Source organism: Mus musculus, chromosome 4 (genome assembly GCF_000001635.26).
Source record: "Mus musculus strain C57BL/6J chromosome 4, GRCm38.p6 C57BL/6J".
Classification (NCBI taxonomy): Eukaryota; Metazoa; Chordata; class Mammalia; order Rodentia; family Muridae; genus Mus; species Mus musculus.
The window spans coordinates 73,660,970-73,674,182 of NC_000070.6; the positions used below are offsets into that span (position 1 = coordinate 73,660,970).

The window sequence follows — 13,213 nt, forward strand, 5'->3', positions numbered from 1 at the left end:
TAAGTTGGGGAATGTTGAGGTTTCATTTTCATTAAACTCCAAAAAGTCCTTAATTTCTTTCTTTTTTCCTTCCTTGACCAAGGTATCATTTAGAAGGGTGTTGTTCATTTTCCAAGTGAATGCTGGCTTTCTATTATTTATTTTGTTATTGAAAATCAGCCTTAGTCCATGGTGATCTGATAGGATGCATGGGATAATTTCAATATTTTTGTTTATGCTAAGGCTTGTTTTGTGACCAATTGTATGGTCAATTTTGGAGAGGGTACCATGAAGTGCTGAGAAGAATGTATATCCTTTTGTTTAAGGATAAAATGTTCTCTAGATATCTGTTAGATCCATTTGCTTCATAACTTCTGTTAGTTTCACTGTGTCCCTGTTTAGTTTGTTTCCATGATCTGTCCGTTGGTGAAAGTGGTGTGTTGAAGACTCCCACTATTATTGTATGAGGTGCAATGTGTACTTTGAGCTTTACTAAAGTTTCTTTAATGAATGTGGCTGCCCTTGTATTTGGAGCATAGATATTCAGAATTGAGAGTTCCTCTTGGAGGATTTTACCTTTGATGAGTATGAAGTGGCTCTCCTTGTCTTTTCTGGTGACTCTTGGTTGGAAGTCGATTTTATTAGATATTAGAATGGCTACACCAGCTTGTTTCTTCAGACCATCTGCTTGGAACAATTGTTTTCTAGCCTTTCATTCTGAGGTAGTGTCTACCTTTTTCTCTGAGATGAGTTTCCTGTAAGCACAAACATGTTGGGTCTTGTTTGTGTAGCCAGGCTGTTAGTCTATGTCTTTTTATTGGGGAGTTGAGTCCATTGATATTAAGAGATATTAAGGAAAAGTAATTGTTGCTTTCTATTATTTTGGTTGTTAAAGTTGGCATTCTGTTCTTGTGGCTTTTATCTTTTAGGTTTGTTGAGGGATCACCTTCTTGCTTTTTCTAGGACGTGGTTTCCATTCTTGTATTTTTATTTTTTTTTCTGTTGTTATCCTTTGAAGGGCTGGATTCGTGGAAAGATAAGGTGTGAATTTGGTTTTGTCGTGGAATACTTTGGTTTCTCCATCTATGGTAATTGAGAGTTTGGCTGGGTACAGTAGCCGGGGCTGGCATTTGTGTTCTCTTAGTGTCTGTATAACATCTGTCCAGGCTCTTCTGGCTTTCATAGTCTGTGGTGAAAAATCTGGTGTAATTCTGATAGGCTTCCCTTTATATGTTACTTGACCTTTTTCCTTTACTGCTTTTAATATTCTATCTTTATTTAGTGCATTTTTTGTTCTGATTATTATGTGTTGGGAGGAATTTCTTTTCTGGTCCAGTCTATTTGGAGTTCTGTAGGCTTCTTGTATGTTCATGGGCATCTCTTTCTTTAGGTTTGGGAAGTTTATTTCTATAATTTTGTTGAAGATATTTGCTGGTCCTTTGATTTGAAAATCTTCCTTCTCATCTACTCCTATTATCCGTAGGTTTGGTCTTCTCATTGTGTCCTGGATTTCCTGGATGTTTTGAGCTAGGATCTTTTTGCGTTTTGCATTTTCTTTGATTGTTGTTCCGATGTTCTCTATGGAATCTTCTGCACCTGAGATTCTCTCTTCCATTTTTTGTATTCTATTGCTAATGCTCAAATCTATGGTTCCAGATTTCTTTCCTAGGGTTTCTATGTCCAGCGTTGCCTCACTTTGGGTTTTCTTTATTGTGTCTACTTCCCTTTTTTACGTCTTGGATAGTTTTGTTCAATTCCATCACATGTTTGGTTATGTTTTCCTGCAATTCTTTAAGGGATTTTTGTGCTTCCTCTTTAAGGTCTTCTACCTGTTTAGCAGTGTTCTCCTGTATTTCTTCAAGTGAGTTATAGAAGTCCTTCTTGATGTCCTCTAACATCATCATGAGATATGCTTTTAAATCTGGGTCTAGCTTTTCGGGGGTGTTGGGGTGCCCTTGACTGGGCGAAGTGGGACTGCTGGGTTCTGATGATGGAGAGTGGTCTTGGTTTCTATTAGTAAGATTCTTACATTTACCTTTTGCCATCTGGTAATCTCTGGAGTTAGTTGTTAAGTTGTCTCTGGTTAGAGATTGTTCCTCTGGTGATTCTGTTAGCCTCTATCAGCAGACCTGAGAGACTAGCTCTCTCCTCTGATTTTCAGTGGTCAGAGCACTCTCTGCAGACAAGCTCTCCTCTTACAGGGAAGGTGCACAGATATCTGGCCTTAGGACCTCCCTCCTGGCCAAAGATGAAGGCCGAAAACAGGACCTTTCACAGAAGCTGTGTTGCTTCGTCCTGTCACATAAGCTGTTAACTTTTGTAGTGCACACTCTCACCTGTGCAGACTACTTGCGGTGGAGTCCTGGAACCAAGAGGGCTCCCACCGATGCTGAGGCCATCATAACTCTTTTCATGTTTAATTCTTGTCACTTTAGTAGGGGACATAAGTATAGAGGGGAGGGGATGTCATACTTCATGGTGAGGTTCATTTTGTGGGTACCTGATACCTGTTGTCTACCCTCCATTTCCATAAGATTCCTGACCCTGAGTCTGCAACTCTCTCTACTTCACAGACAACAGCTCAGCAGCTCTTTCATTATCTGGCCCTGTTGATGGAGGAGCCCTGGTCAGTGATCCACAGACTCCATTTTTTGAGAATACTGCGATAATGGGTTCAAAATTGAGTTGTACGTGGGTAGTAGATGCAATATCAATTGAGAGAATATGAAAAGTTATCTAAATATTTAGGTTTCAGATACTAAAATAGAATGTCTGTCAAGGGACATTGCCACCAAACTCATTTCCTATCTCATCTCATATATAGGTAGAAAGGATTGTTATGTTGGGTCTAATAATGGCCTGGTGATTCACATGCACACACACACACACACACACACACACACACACACACACACACACACATATATATATATATATATATATATATATATATATATATATATCTGTCTACCATCTATCTATCTTTGTTTTTGTTGTTGTTGTTGTTTGGGTTTTTTGGGGGGTTTGAGGGGGGTTTTGGTTATTTGCTTTTGTTTTCGTTTTTGTTTTTGTTTCTTAAAACAGGGTTTCTCTGTATAGTCTTGGCTGTCCTGGAACACACTCTGTAGACCATGCTGGTCTTGAACTCAGAAATCTGCATTTCTCTCCCTCCCAAGTACAGGGATTAAAGACATGAGCCACCACCGACCAGCCCATCTATCTTATCTTGATCTCTATCTCTCTATCTGTCTCTATATCTCGCCATATCTATGTGTCTATGTATCTAGTATCCATCTATATTGCACTTGACATTCCACGTTGTACAGTTACATCACTCTACGTCTAATTAAGGTCCATAAAGTGTTTATTGTTTAAATGAATCATGACCTAGGGCTCTCTTCTGAGACATACATATATGTTATAGGTCTACAAGAAGGCCAGAAAAGAAGGAAGTTCTACATAGCCTGCATGGTATCATCCTCCCTAGGAAGTGCATGCACTAACTGAGGTAAGAGCAGGGGTTGTCTGTTTTTGGGGGGAGATGTGTTTTGAGTTGATGAAGCTCCCAAAGGGGTCACCTAAAGCCAGTCTGTGAGCCAAGCATAGCTCCACAAAGCACCACATTCCTCTCCCTGGCCCCTTGTTCAAACACAAGATTCTCTGGGCTATACCTAGCTATAGCATAATGCTAAAATATGCAGTCTAACTGACAAAGTCCCCATACTATGTAACGCTGTCAAAAAAATTCGAAAGGCCATAATCTGATCATGTGGTTTAATGTCCTTTCAATGACTTAAGGGTAGTGCTGTATAAAATCAAAATCACAAAGCAGATCATATACCTCCAATATCACAGGATATATATTCCTAATTGAAAAAGTTACAGTGAAGAAATACTGAACCAAAGCAAGATAAAAATTTATCTGTGCAAACGCCAAATGCTCTATCTCCATGTCTGTTACCAGCTTTGTTAAGAGCTTTGCCGAGCTGGTTATCTATGCCTCTGATCTCTCTAATATCCTCAAGTCTAAAAGGTAACCTTAAGTTGCAGGTTCTTGTTCTAATGTCTGGGACCCACACATGATCATCTGGGCTCCTCCATAGGGCTTGGGTCACTTCTTCATCTCTGCCCTCTATAGTACTCTAGGCTTTGGTGGGTGACACTCCATTACTGCTATTCTTGTTGGTCATCCCATGGCATTGGCATCTCCAAAAGGCTGGGGACTTCTACTACATGTAGGCTTCACCAATAGCCTCTCAAAGGCTCCCTTCAATGTGCCTAGTCACTAATTCTTTGCATGACTTCTTCAGTCCTAATTTATCAACTGCAACTAGGGCTGCACCTTCACACACAGCCTTCCCTAGGTGCTGAAGGCAATGGCAACCCCACAGTCACATCTAACCTCATACCTGGGAACATCTAGAATCTGACTTACCAAGCAAAGAGCATACATGCAATGATCTGAGGCCTTAGGCACATAAGTAGCATAGGGCTGGCTTGTCTAGCCTCAGTGGGAGAGGATGAACTTAAACCTGCATAGACTTTATGCATCAGGGTAGAGGTAATACCCAGGGAGTCCACCTACTCAGAGATCAAGGGGAGATTTGGAGAGGGGCCAGCCTTTTGGGTGAAAATTTATTGATGAGTTTTATATGAAAGAAAAAGGAAAGAAACAGTTAAAAATAAACGAACTAGCCGGCATGGTGGCGCACGCCTTTAATCCCAGCACTTGGGAGGCAGAGGCAGGTGGATTTCTGAGTTCGAGGCCAGCCTGGTCTACAAAGTGAGTTCCAGGGCAGCCAGGGCTACACAGAGAAACCCTGTCTCCAGGAAAAAAAAAAAAAAAAAAAAAAAAAAAAAAAACGCTCAAATCCCAAAACCAAAACTAAAAAAACGAAAAAAACCAAAACAAAGGACAAAGAACAAAAAACAAAAAATAAATAAATAAACAAACTACAAAACATTAAGAAAACAACAACAACACAAAGGGCCTTCCCTGATAACTCTGAGAGCCAAGGCTCAGCTGCTCTCCACTACCCCTTCATAACTTAAAAATCAGTACCACCTGGATGAATCTCACCGATTACCACGTCCAGCTACAGTATGAGGTACAATCTTGGCAATCTCTGGAACACAGCTTCTTAGTACTCTCAGATCACACTTCCCAGAAGATTTCTCCTCAGTGATGGTGGTCCCTTTATAATACCCTCTAATTTCTATGCATTATTCAACCAGCATCAATTGTCCCACTAACCTCCTCTATTCCTGATTTGAGAGCTAGAATCACATTGAAGTGGAAACTCCTAGTTTTTTGCAAAGTTAATTATTTGAAAGGATGTTTTCTTGAGGCACAGAGGTGAAAGGATGTCTCCCTGAGGAAGACACGGGTAAAGGATGTTTTGCTGAAGCAGAAACAGGTGAAAGGATATTTGATATAGCAAACATGTGAAAGGACCTGTGATGTTGGCGTATAAAATGACTCTACAAACATTAGGGGGAATGAGCCCTGAGCGGTGGTTTGGTTTTCTCTGAGTCACTATTCTTCCCTAAGTATACACAAGTATTGGCTTGCATTACCTAGGGACATTGAGTTATTACAGGTGGTAAAGCTAGCTACCACTGAGAAACCCTCATCCAAGAAATCCTACCTAGATTCCTGCATCAGATGTCTGCTTTGTGGGCTCTCCTCAGGCCAGTTGTCATATCTGTCAGTTTCCTCCTGACCGGATTGTAGCTTCTGGTTTGTGCCTTGTGTGTCTGAGTAGAGAAGGGACCGAAGGTGCCGGTTCGAATGTGGTATCTGCCTGCCTAGAGGACTGGTCTGCAACAACTGTATCCTATTTGCGGTTTGCTATGGACTTAACTGCTGCCAAAGATTGAGCTTGCCTCCTAAAAAGTATTGATGAACAAGTCCACTTCCCCCATAATCTAATAACATTTCTCTTCAAGTACATTTGTGGGATGGCAGGCTAGAGTCGAGGTTGAACCCATTTTAATAATAGGTTGCAATATACTTGATGCCTAATTTGTACTGGGCCAAAGCTGCAGGGTTCTACTGCTTGGTGTACTGGGACATGGCACCCCATGTTCTATTCCATCTTTACCAGCTTTCTGTGTTCAGTGGTTTCATTCATTGCCTATGCTTGGCTCTCCTGGAACTTAGTCTGTAGACTACCTTAAATTCAGCGATACACAGGCCTCTGTCTCCTGAGTCTTGGGATTAAAGGTGTGCCCCACCACGCCTGTACTTAACCTTTTTTTCACCTAGAGCTTGGAATGAGACAGGCTCATCATGAACTCAAAGATCTGCTTGCCTTTGAACCATAGATTTTTTTGTTGTTGTTTTAGTTTTATGATTGTTATGTTTGTCCTTAAGCTCCTGATCACTGTAAACCAAAGAACAAAGTCTATTCTTTTAAAGACTTTTTATAGACTCCCTTTGCAATTTCAAATGATCTCAGTCTTTTCACCTTAGCCTCAAACAGATTCTTCAGACAAGGGCAAAAAGCAGCCATATTTTCCACCAAATAGCAGAAAAAACAGTCTCTAGGCCACATACTAACATTCTTCTCCTCTGAAACCAACCTCTTGAGCCCTACACCCACAGTTCAATTCACTCTCAGCATCAGTGTCATCCATGTCCCTGCTAGAATGACCCATCCAGCTCCACTTAAGACATTCCATGGCTTTCCTGATCTAAAGTCCCCCAAACCCACTTTCCTTTAAATCAAAACGTGTTCAGGTCTATGACATCAATATCTCAGTGCTGGTACCAACTTCTGCCTGCCTTTGGGTTCCCATTGCTCTAAAGAGACTCCATGTCCAACAACTCTTAGGAAAGACAACATTTAACTGGGAATGACATAGGGGTTCTGAAGTTCAGCCCCATATCATGAAGAGAGGAATCATGGCAGCATCTAGGCAGACATGGTGGTGCAGCACCCGAGAATCCTATGCCTTCATCCAGAGGAGGAAGCCAGGACACCTAAGAAGGTATTTAGTAAATGTGTTAATGTCTGGGCCTTACTTTAGATCCCAGCATATGAGAGAGGGAGCTATAGGCAGTGGATTGATCGGTGTATCACACACCAGAGTTTGGTCTTAGCTTTGTGAGTTGAAGAATGCCCAGGACTAGGTGAATAAACTCTGTCTCATAAAATGAACTTAAATTAATTGGCCTAGTTGTAACTTAGTTTCTTTGGTCATTTTCAGTAGAGACGGTGGGGTCTTGCTATGTAGCCTAGGAGATCCTGCTCACGAGCCTGTTTCTTTCCTCAGCATGGGATGTAGGATTAAAGGCCCCAGGTCAACAATTGAGCCACCCTAAACCCATGGGTTGGGTGGGTCAGATTCAATTAAACTGTAGAGCTTTATAAAGGACCACATTTGCACAGGAGTCTCCTACTTGTAGTAGTCCAGGGAAGTAAGCAGAGCTCCTTGCACCGCAGACTCTTGTGAACACCGGGACACATTAGACCCTAGTTTCCTCACTGAGTTCAGGAAAGGAAGCTCAGGAGACAAAATGCAGGTGAGTTGGGGGCAATTACATTCACTCCTATTTTCTGTAGGATAACTGGATTATTTGTGCCTCGCCACATACAAAATATGGTTAGCTACCTTGAATTTGAACCCATGTCTGTAAATTGAAGAGGTACAACAACTAGATTTATTTTGTCCTTGGGTTTCTAGGTTTTAGCCCACAACCAACTATGGAGCCAAGAATGATGTTAAATTTCTGAGAATCCCCATTCCTCTTAGGAGTGAATGCCATTATGGCCACCTGTCAGACACCCATGTTGTGTGACTTAGGATGGAAAAGTGTAGTTTCACACAGTTTCTCTTGATATCTTATTGTGTCTGAAGCACAGCTGGAGTTGATTAGATTTTGAAAGGGAATTTTTTCCCCTGCCGAAAATGGTAAGAATGTGAACTGGAGAGAGTGAGTGGCTGTGGTCTTCTCAAAGGAGAGGTGCTTCAGTTTCTTTCCTCCACTTGTTCAATAGCTCCTGCCCTGTTCACTGTCGATCCTCTTTGGATTAACCTCACAGGCCTAATCTCCCATTAGAAGAGAATGGACCAGCATCTGTGAATGAGGAAGTAAGGGTGCATTGTTTTAGCTTATGCAACTGGAGGCTGCTACCTGAGTCCATTCACAGCTGAGGAACAGGGATTCCTGTAGCTTGCAACCTGTTTTAATATTTAATTTTTTCCTTTCTGCACAGAGAGAAGATAACCGAGTCCAAAGTGTGAGAAATGACAAAGAAGCCAATAGGAGGAGGAGGCTGAGGCAAGAAGGCCAAAGTTCCTCAGGTATTCAGAGTGAAATCCCTGCTCTTCTATTCTCTTGCTCTTTGACCTCGAGTATATGAAAGAGCCCCGAATTGGAAATCTGTAGTAAGGATAGACCAGCATTCAGTGGTCCCTGATTTATGCCCTTGTCCCAGAAGGCTCTGAGTGTCTCCCTGTTGTGGATGTGGTTATGAGTCTCTACAGATCCAACATTCCCTGGTAGCACTAATGCTGTGGATCCCATTGTATTCTGGGACCAAACCATCCCTAAATCTGCAGACACCTATGCTTTCCCAGTGAGTGTACTTCTTGCTGTGAAGAGCAGGATAGGTGCTGCAACAGGGCTGGTAAGACTGTGTTCATAACCACTTGAAAATGAAGGAAGCCATCGTTGGCCAATCAGTGTGCAGGGAAAGTCCCTAAGCAAAGTTGACATGGTCATGTGTGTTACCTTTGATATCCTCATCGCATCCCTCTTTGCCTTGCAGGTCCGTGTGATAGCCCGTGGACTGAGGATGAAATCTGGATCTTGCTGCAAGAGTGGGCAATGGTTGAATATGAACTCGGAGACCCAGGCAATAAGATGCATGCGAAGGCCAAGTCCCTTAGCAGACGCCTCTCTAATCGGGGTCTGAGGAAGAGCAAGAATAGCTGCCTTGATGTGATGGTGAAGATGAAGGACCTGCACACACGTCTTTGTAACGAGAGGCCCCGGGCTTACCGCTTGTATTCGACTTATGAATGGATCCTGTACGAGATCTTGGGCCACCCCAGATCCCAGGGAGGCTATGTGCCAGGTGAGTCTCTTGTGTAGAGGAGATTTTGACGTCCCAGAGAAAAGCATCAGCTGGGCATAGAGCAGAGCACACAAATGCTGCAAGTCCATTTCCCATAGGCCTTTATTTCCCATAGTGGGCTGCTCTGTGTTTCAAACTTCCTCTGTCACTCCAAGGCAATGGAATGTGTTCTTGTTCATACTTGACTCTGACCCAGAGTCCAGACAACCACTTATAGCGCCTCAAAGAGAGTGAGGGTGCCATTTTAAACGCCTTCTCTTTCTTCTCTCCTCACTCAGGTCCTTGGTTTGATGGGCACGGTAACCCACCAGCTTCCTATGCAACTTCCCTCTGCATTGGTGGTGCCATCTCTCTAGGTATGCACGTTGGCGTTATCGCATCCCTCACACTAGTGGAAAGCTTAAGGGGAACTCATCACTGATGATGTCCAAGGGTGATGAAATTCTGATTTCCTGTAGGAAGGTTTGGAACTCCCATATGTCCTTTGATATTTTCCCTTGCCTTTGGAGTTGTGTGGGGGATATTATATCACGTTAGGTATGACTATGACACTGTTAAATATGCAATGCATTTGCCATTCCTCCTTGGATGGCTTTATCACCCTTCTCTGATTGTATCCTTATTGCTATTGTTTCCTTTGGAAAGGAGTCATGACCTAAGGTGACATCCTAGTCAGGAGTTGACAGGAGGTGGGCTTGTCATGGCTGTTCTTTGTCGTCAAGTTGATTATATCATAGTTAGAAGGAAACAAACCAATAAAGTTCTGCTTGTGTCTGCTTTTCAGCCTAACTTTCCAAGAAGTGAAGATATTTAGGAAACGTGTGACATTGGCATCCCATGCCTTTAGTTCCAGTACTTGGGAGGGGGAGCCAGAGGCAAGCACATCAGTGTGGTGTCCTAGATAGGTTGGGCTTAGTGTTAGTGAGCTGTAGGATGGCCAGCACCATGGAAGGAAACCCCAATTCATAAAAGAAACTTCAATGAACTGACCTTGGTTTCACTCGGTGTCTCTGATATTTTTAAATTGAGACAGTGTGGTCCTCCTAGGTTGGTTGATATTGCCTGAAACCTGCCCTTGGCTAAAACCTAAATCTGAACTCCTATTTATTTTCTAAAGCTGAAGACACTGATGAATTCCCAGTGAGTGTACCTCTTGGTATTAAGAGCCTGGTAGACTCTGGATCCTGGGCTCTCCTGCAAGTGTTCCCAATGTCTTGATAACAGAAAGTAACCATTTTTTTGTCAGTTCAATGTTCAGGGAGAATCCCTGAGTAAAGGTGACAGGTTCGTGTGTGTGACCTCTGATATATTCATCTTGCCCCTCCGTCTCTGCAGGCCCTTCCTTTAGCCCATGGACCGACCCTGAAATCAAGATCTTCCTGCAGGAGTGGCAAGTGGTTGAACGGGAATTTGGCCACCCAGGCCAGAAGATCAAGCAGAAGAGCAGTCTTGTTTGCCAGCGTCTCTATCATCGAGGCCTGTTCAAGGACATCCAAAGCTGTTTGGACCTGATGTGGACCATGAAGGATCTGCACTCCACTCTCAGTAGAGAGAGATCAAGGACTGTACCCTTGTTTTCTCCTTATAGAGATTATCTGGAAAGGATCTTCGACCCCAAATGTCAGAGAGGCCATGTTCCAGGTGAGTCTCTTCTGCACAGACACTTGGGGTTCTGTAAGTGGTGGCATCAGATGGCCTGTCCTTCATGAGGACAGAGCTGAGCAGACTATGGAGTGAAGCCCCATTCCCACAGGGCTGTGTTGTTGCATACAGCACAAATTCTGGCCTCCAATGTCTAACTTCCTGTGTCACCTCAAGGCAATGGAATTTGGACTTGTTCATAGTTGACTCTGACCCAGAGGACAGGCAATTACTTAGAGTGACTCAGGGAGAGTGAGGGTGCCATGTTTATGCTTTCTCTTTCTCTCTTTTTTCTCCTCTCAGGTGTTCAGTATAATTGGTCTGGTTACCACAGGCCTTCCTCAAACCCTCAAACTCCAATGGTGATGCCATCTCCTGTATACCAGCCTTGGGATTATGGCATGGCTGCATCTTCTGGTCAGCTTCCCTGGATCCCATTACTAATCATGTCCAGTCAGGACTTACTGGTTCCCAGATGGGATGCCTGGAATGCCACCTATCCATTGCCAGTTCAACATGTATTTCAGGCCTCTCTCCCTGGAGACAACAACTTTCAGCTGCCGTGGTCACCTCGTGATGAGAGCTCAAGTCCTCAGTGAAGACATGTGGGGACTTTTCTTTTTCCTCTGAAAACCACTAAGAATCTTCCAGCACTGTATGGATCCTCAATGTCTCTATTTTATTGTAAAGGAAATGTGAAATCAAATAAATTATTTTGACACAACTCTTTGCTTTTTTTTTTTTTCATTTTTTTAATTGGGTATTTATTTCATTTACATTTCCAATGCTATCCCAAAAGTCCCAAACACACTCCCCCACCCACTCCTCCACCCACCCACTCCCACTTCTTGGCCCTCTTGTTCCCCTGTACTAAGGTATATAAAGTTTGCATGACTAATGGACCTCTCTTTCCACTGATGGCCAACTAGGCCATTTTCTGATTCATATGCAGCTAGAGACAAGAGCTCCGGGGGGGGGGGGGAGGTAACTGGTTAGTTCATATTGTTGTTCCACCTATAGGATTGCAGATCCCTTTGGCTCCTTGGGTACTTTCTCTAGCTCCTCCATTGGGGGCCCTGTGTTCCTTCCAATAGCTGACTGAGCATCCACTTCTGTGTTTGCTAGGCTCCGGCATACTCTTACAAGAGACAGCTATATCTTGGTCCTTTCGGCAAAATCTTGCCAGTGTATGCAATGGTGTCAGCATTTGGAGGCTGATTGTCGGATGGATCCCTGGATATGGCAGTCTCTAGATGGTCCATCCTTTTTTCTCAGCTCCATACTTTGTCTCTGTAACTCCTTCCATGGCGTTTTGTTCCCAATTCTAAGAAGGGGCAAAGTGTCTACACTTTGGGCATCATTCTTCTTGAGTTTCATGTGTTTTGAAAATTGTATCTAATATCTTGGGTATTCTAACATTCTGGGCTAATATCCACTTATCTGTGAGTACATATCGTGTGAGTTCTTTGTGGTTGGGTTACCTCTCTCAGGATGATGCCCTCCAGGTCCATCCATTTGCCTAGGAATTTCATAAATTCATTCTTTTTAATAGCTGAGTAGTACTCCATTGTATAAATGTACCACATTTTCTGTATCCATTCCTCTGTTGAGGGGCATCTTGGTTCTTTCCAGCTTCTGGCTATTATAAATAATATGAACATGGTGGAACATGTGTCCTTATTACCGATTGGAACATCTGGATAGATGCCCAGGAGAGGTATTGCGGGATCCTCCTGTAGTACTATGTACAATTTTCTGAGGAACCGACGGGCTGATTTCCAGAGTGGTTGTACAAGCTTGCAATCCCACCAACAATGGAGGAGTGTTCCTCTTACTCCACATCCTCGCCAGCATCTGCTGTCACCTGAATTTTTGATCTTAGCCATTCTGACTGGTGTGAGATGGAATCTCAGGGTTGTTTAGATTTGCATTTCCCTGATGATTAAGGATGTGGAATATTTGTTCAGGTGCTTCTCTGCCATTCGGTATTCCTCAGGTGAGAATTCTTTCTTCAGCTCTGAGCCCCATTTTTTAATGGGGTTATTTGATTTTATGGAGTCCACCTTCTTGAGTTCTTTATATCTATTGCATATTAGTCCCCTATCTGATTTAGTATGGGTAAAGATCCTTTCCCAATCTGTTGGTGGTCTCTTTATCGTATTGACGGTGTCTTTTGCCTTGCAGAAACTTTGCAACTATATGAAGTCCCATTTATCGATTCTCGATCTTACAGCACAAGGCATTGCTGTTCTATTCAGGAATTCTTCCCCTGTACCCATATCTTCGAGGCTTTTCCTTACTTTCTCCTCTATAAGTTTCAGTGTCTCTGGTTTTATGTGGAGTTCCTTAATACACTTAGATTTGACCTTAGTACAAGGAGATAGGAATGGATTAATTCCCATTTGTCTACATGATAACCGCCAGTTGTGCCAGCAGCATTTGTTGAAAATGCTGTCTTTTTTTCCGCTAAATGGTTTCTGCTCCCCTGTCAAAGAACAAGTGACCAT

The 13,213-nt window shown here is 42.9% G+C and overlaps 1 protein-coding gene across 1 annotated transcript; it reads left to right on the forward strand.

Moving 5' to 3' along the window:
• The first annotated feature begins 5,048 nt into the window (after positions 1 to 5,048).
• Positions 5,049 to 11,429, forward strand: Gm11239 (predicted gene 11239). The gene is made up of 6 exons (NM_001277487.1): positions 5,049 to 5,087; positions 8,202 to 8,289; positions 8,757 to 9,065; positions 9,344 to 9,421; positions 10,401 to 10,706; positions 11,010 to 11,429. Exons 1-6 carry the CDS (start codon positions 5,049 to 5,051, stop codon positions 11,303 to 11,305), a joined length of 1,116 nt encoding a protein of 371 aa, NP_001264416.1. The 3' UTR covers positions 11,306 to 11,429.
• The last annotated feature ends 1,784 nt before the right edge of the window (positions 11,430 to 13,213 follow it).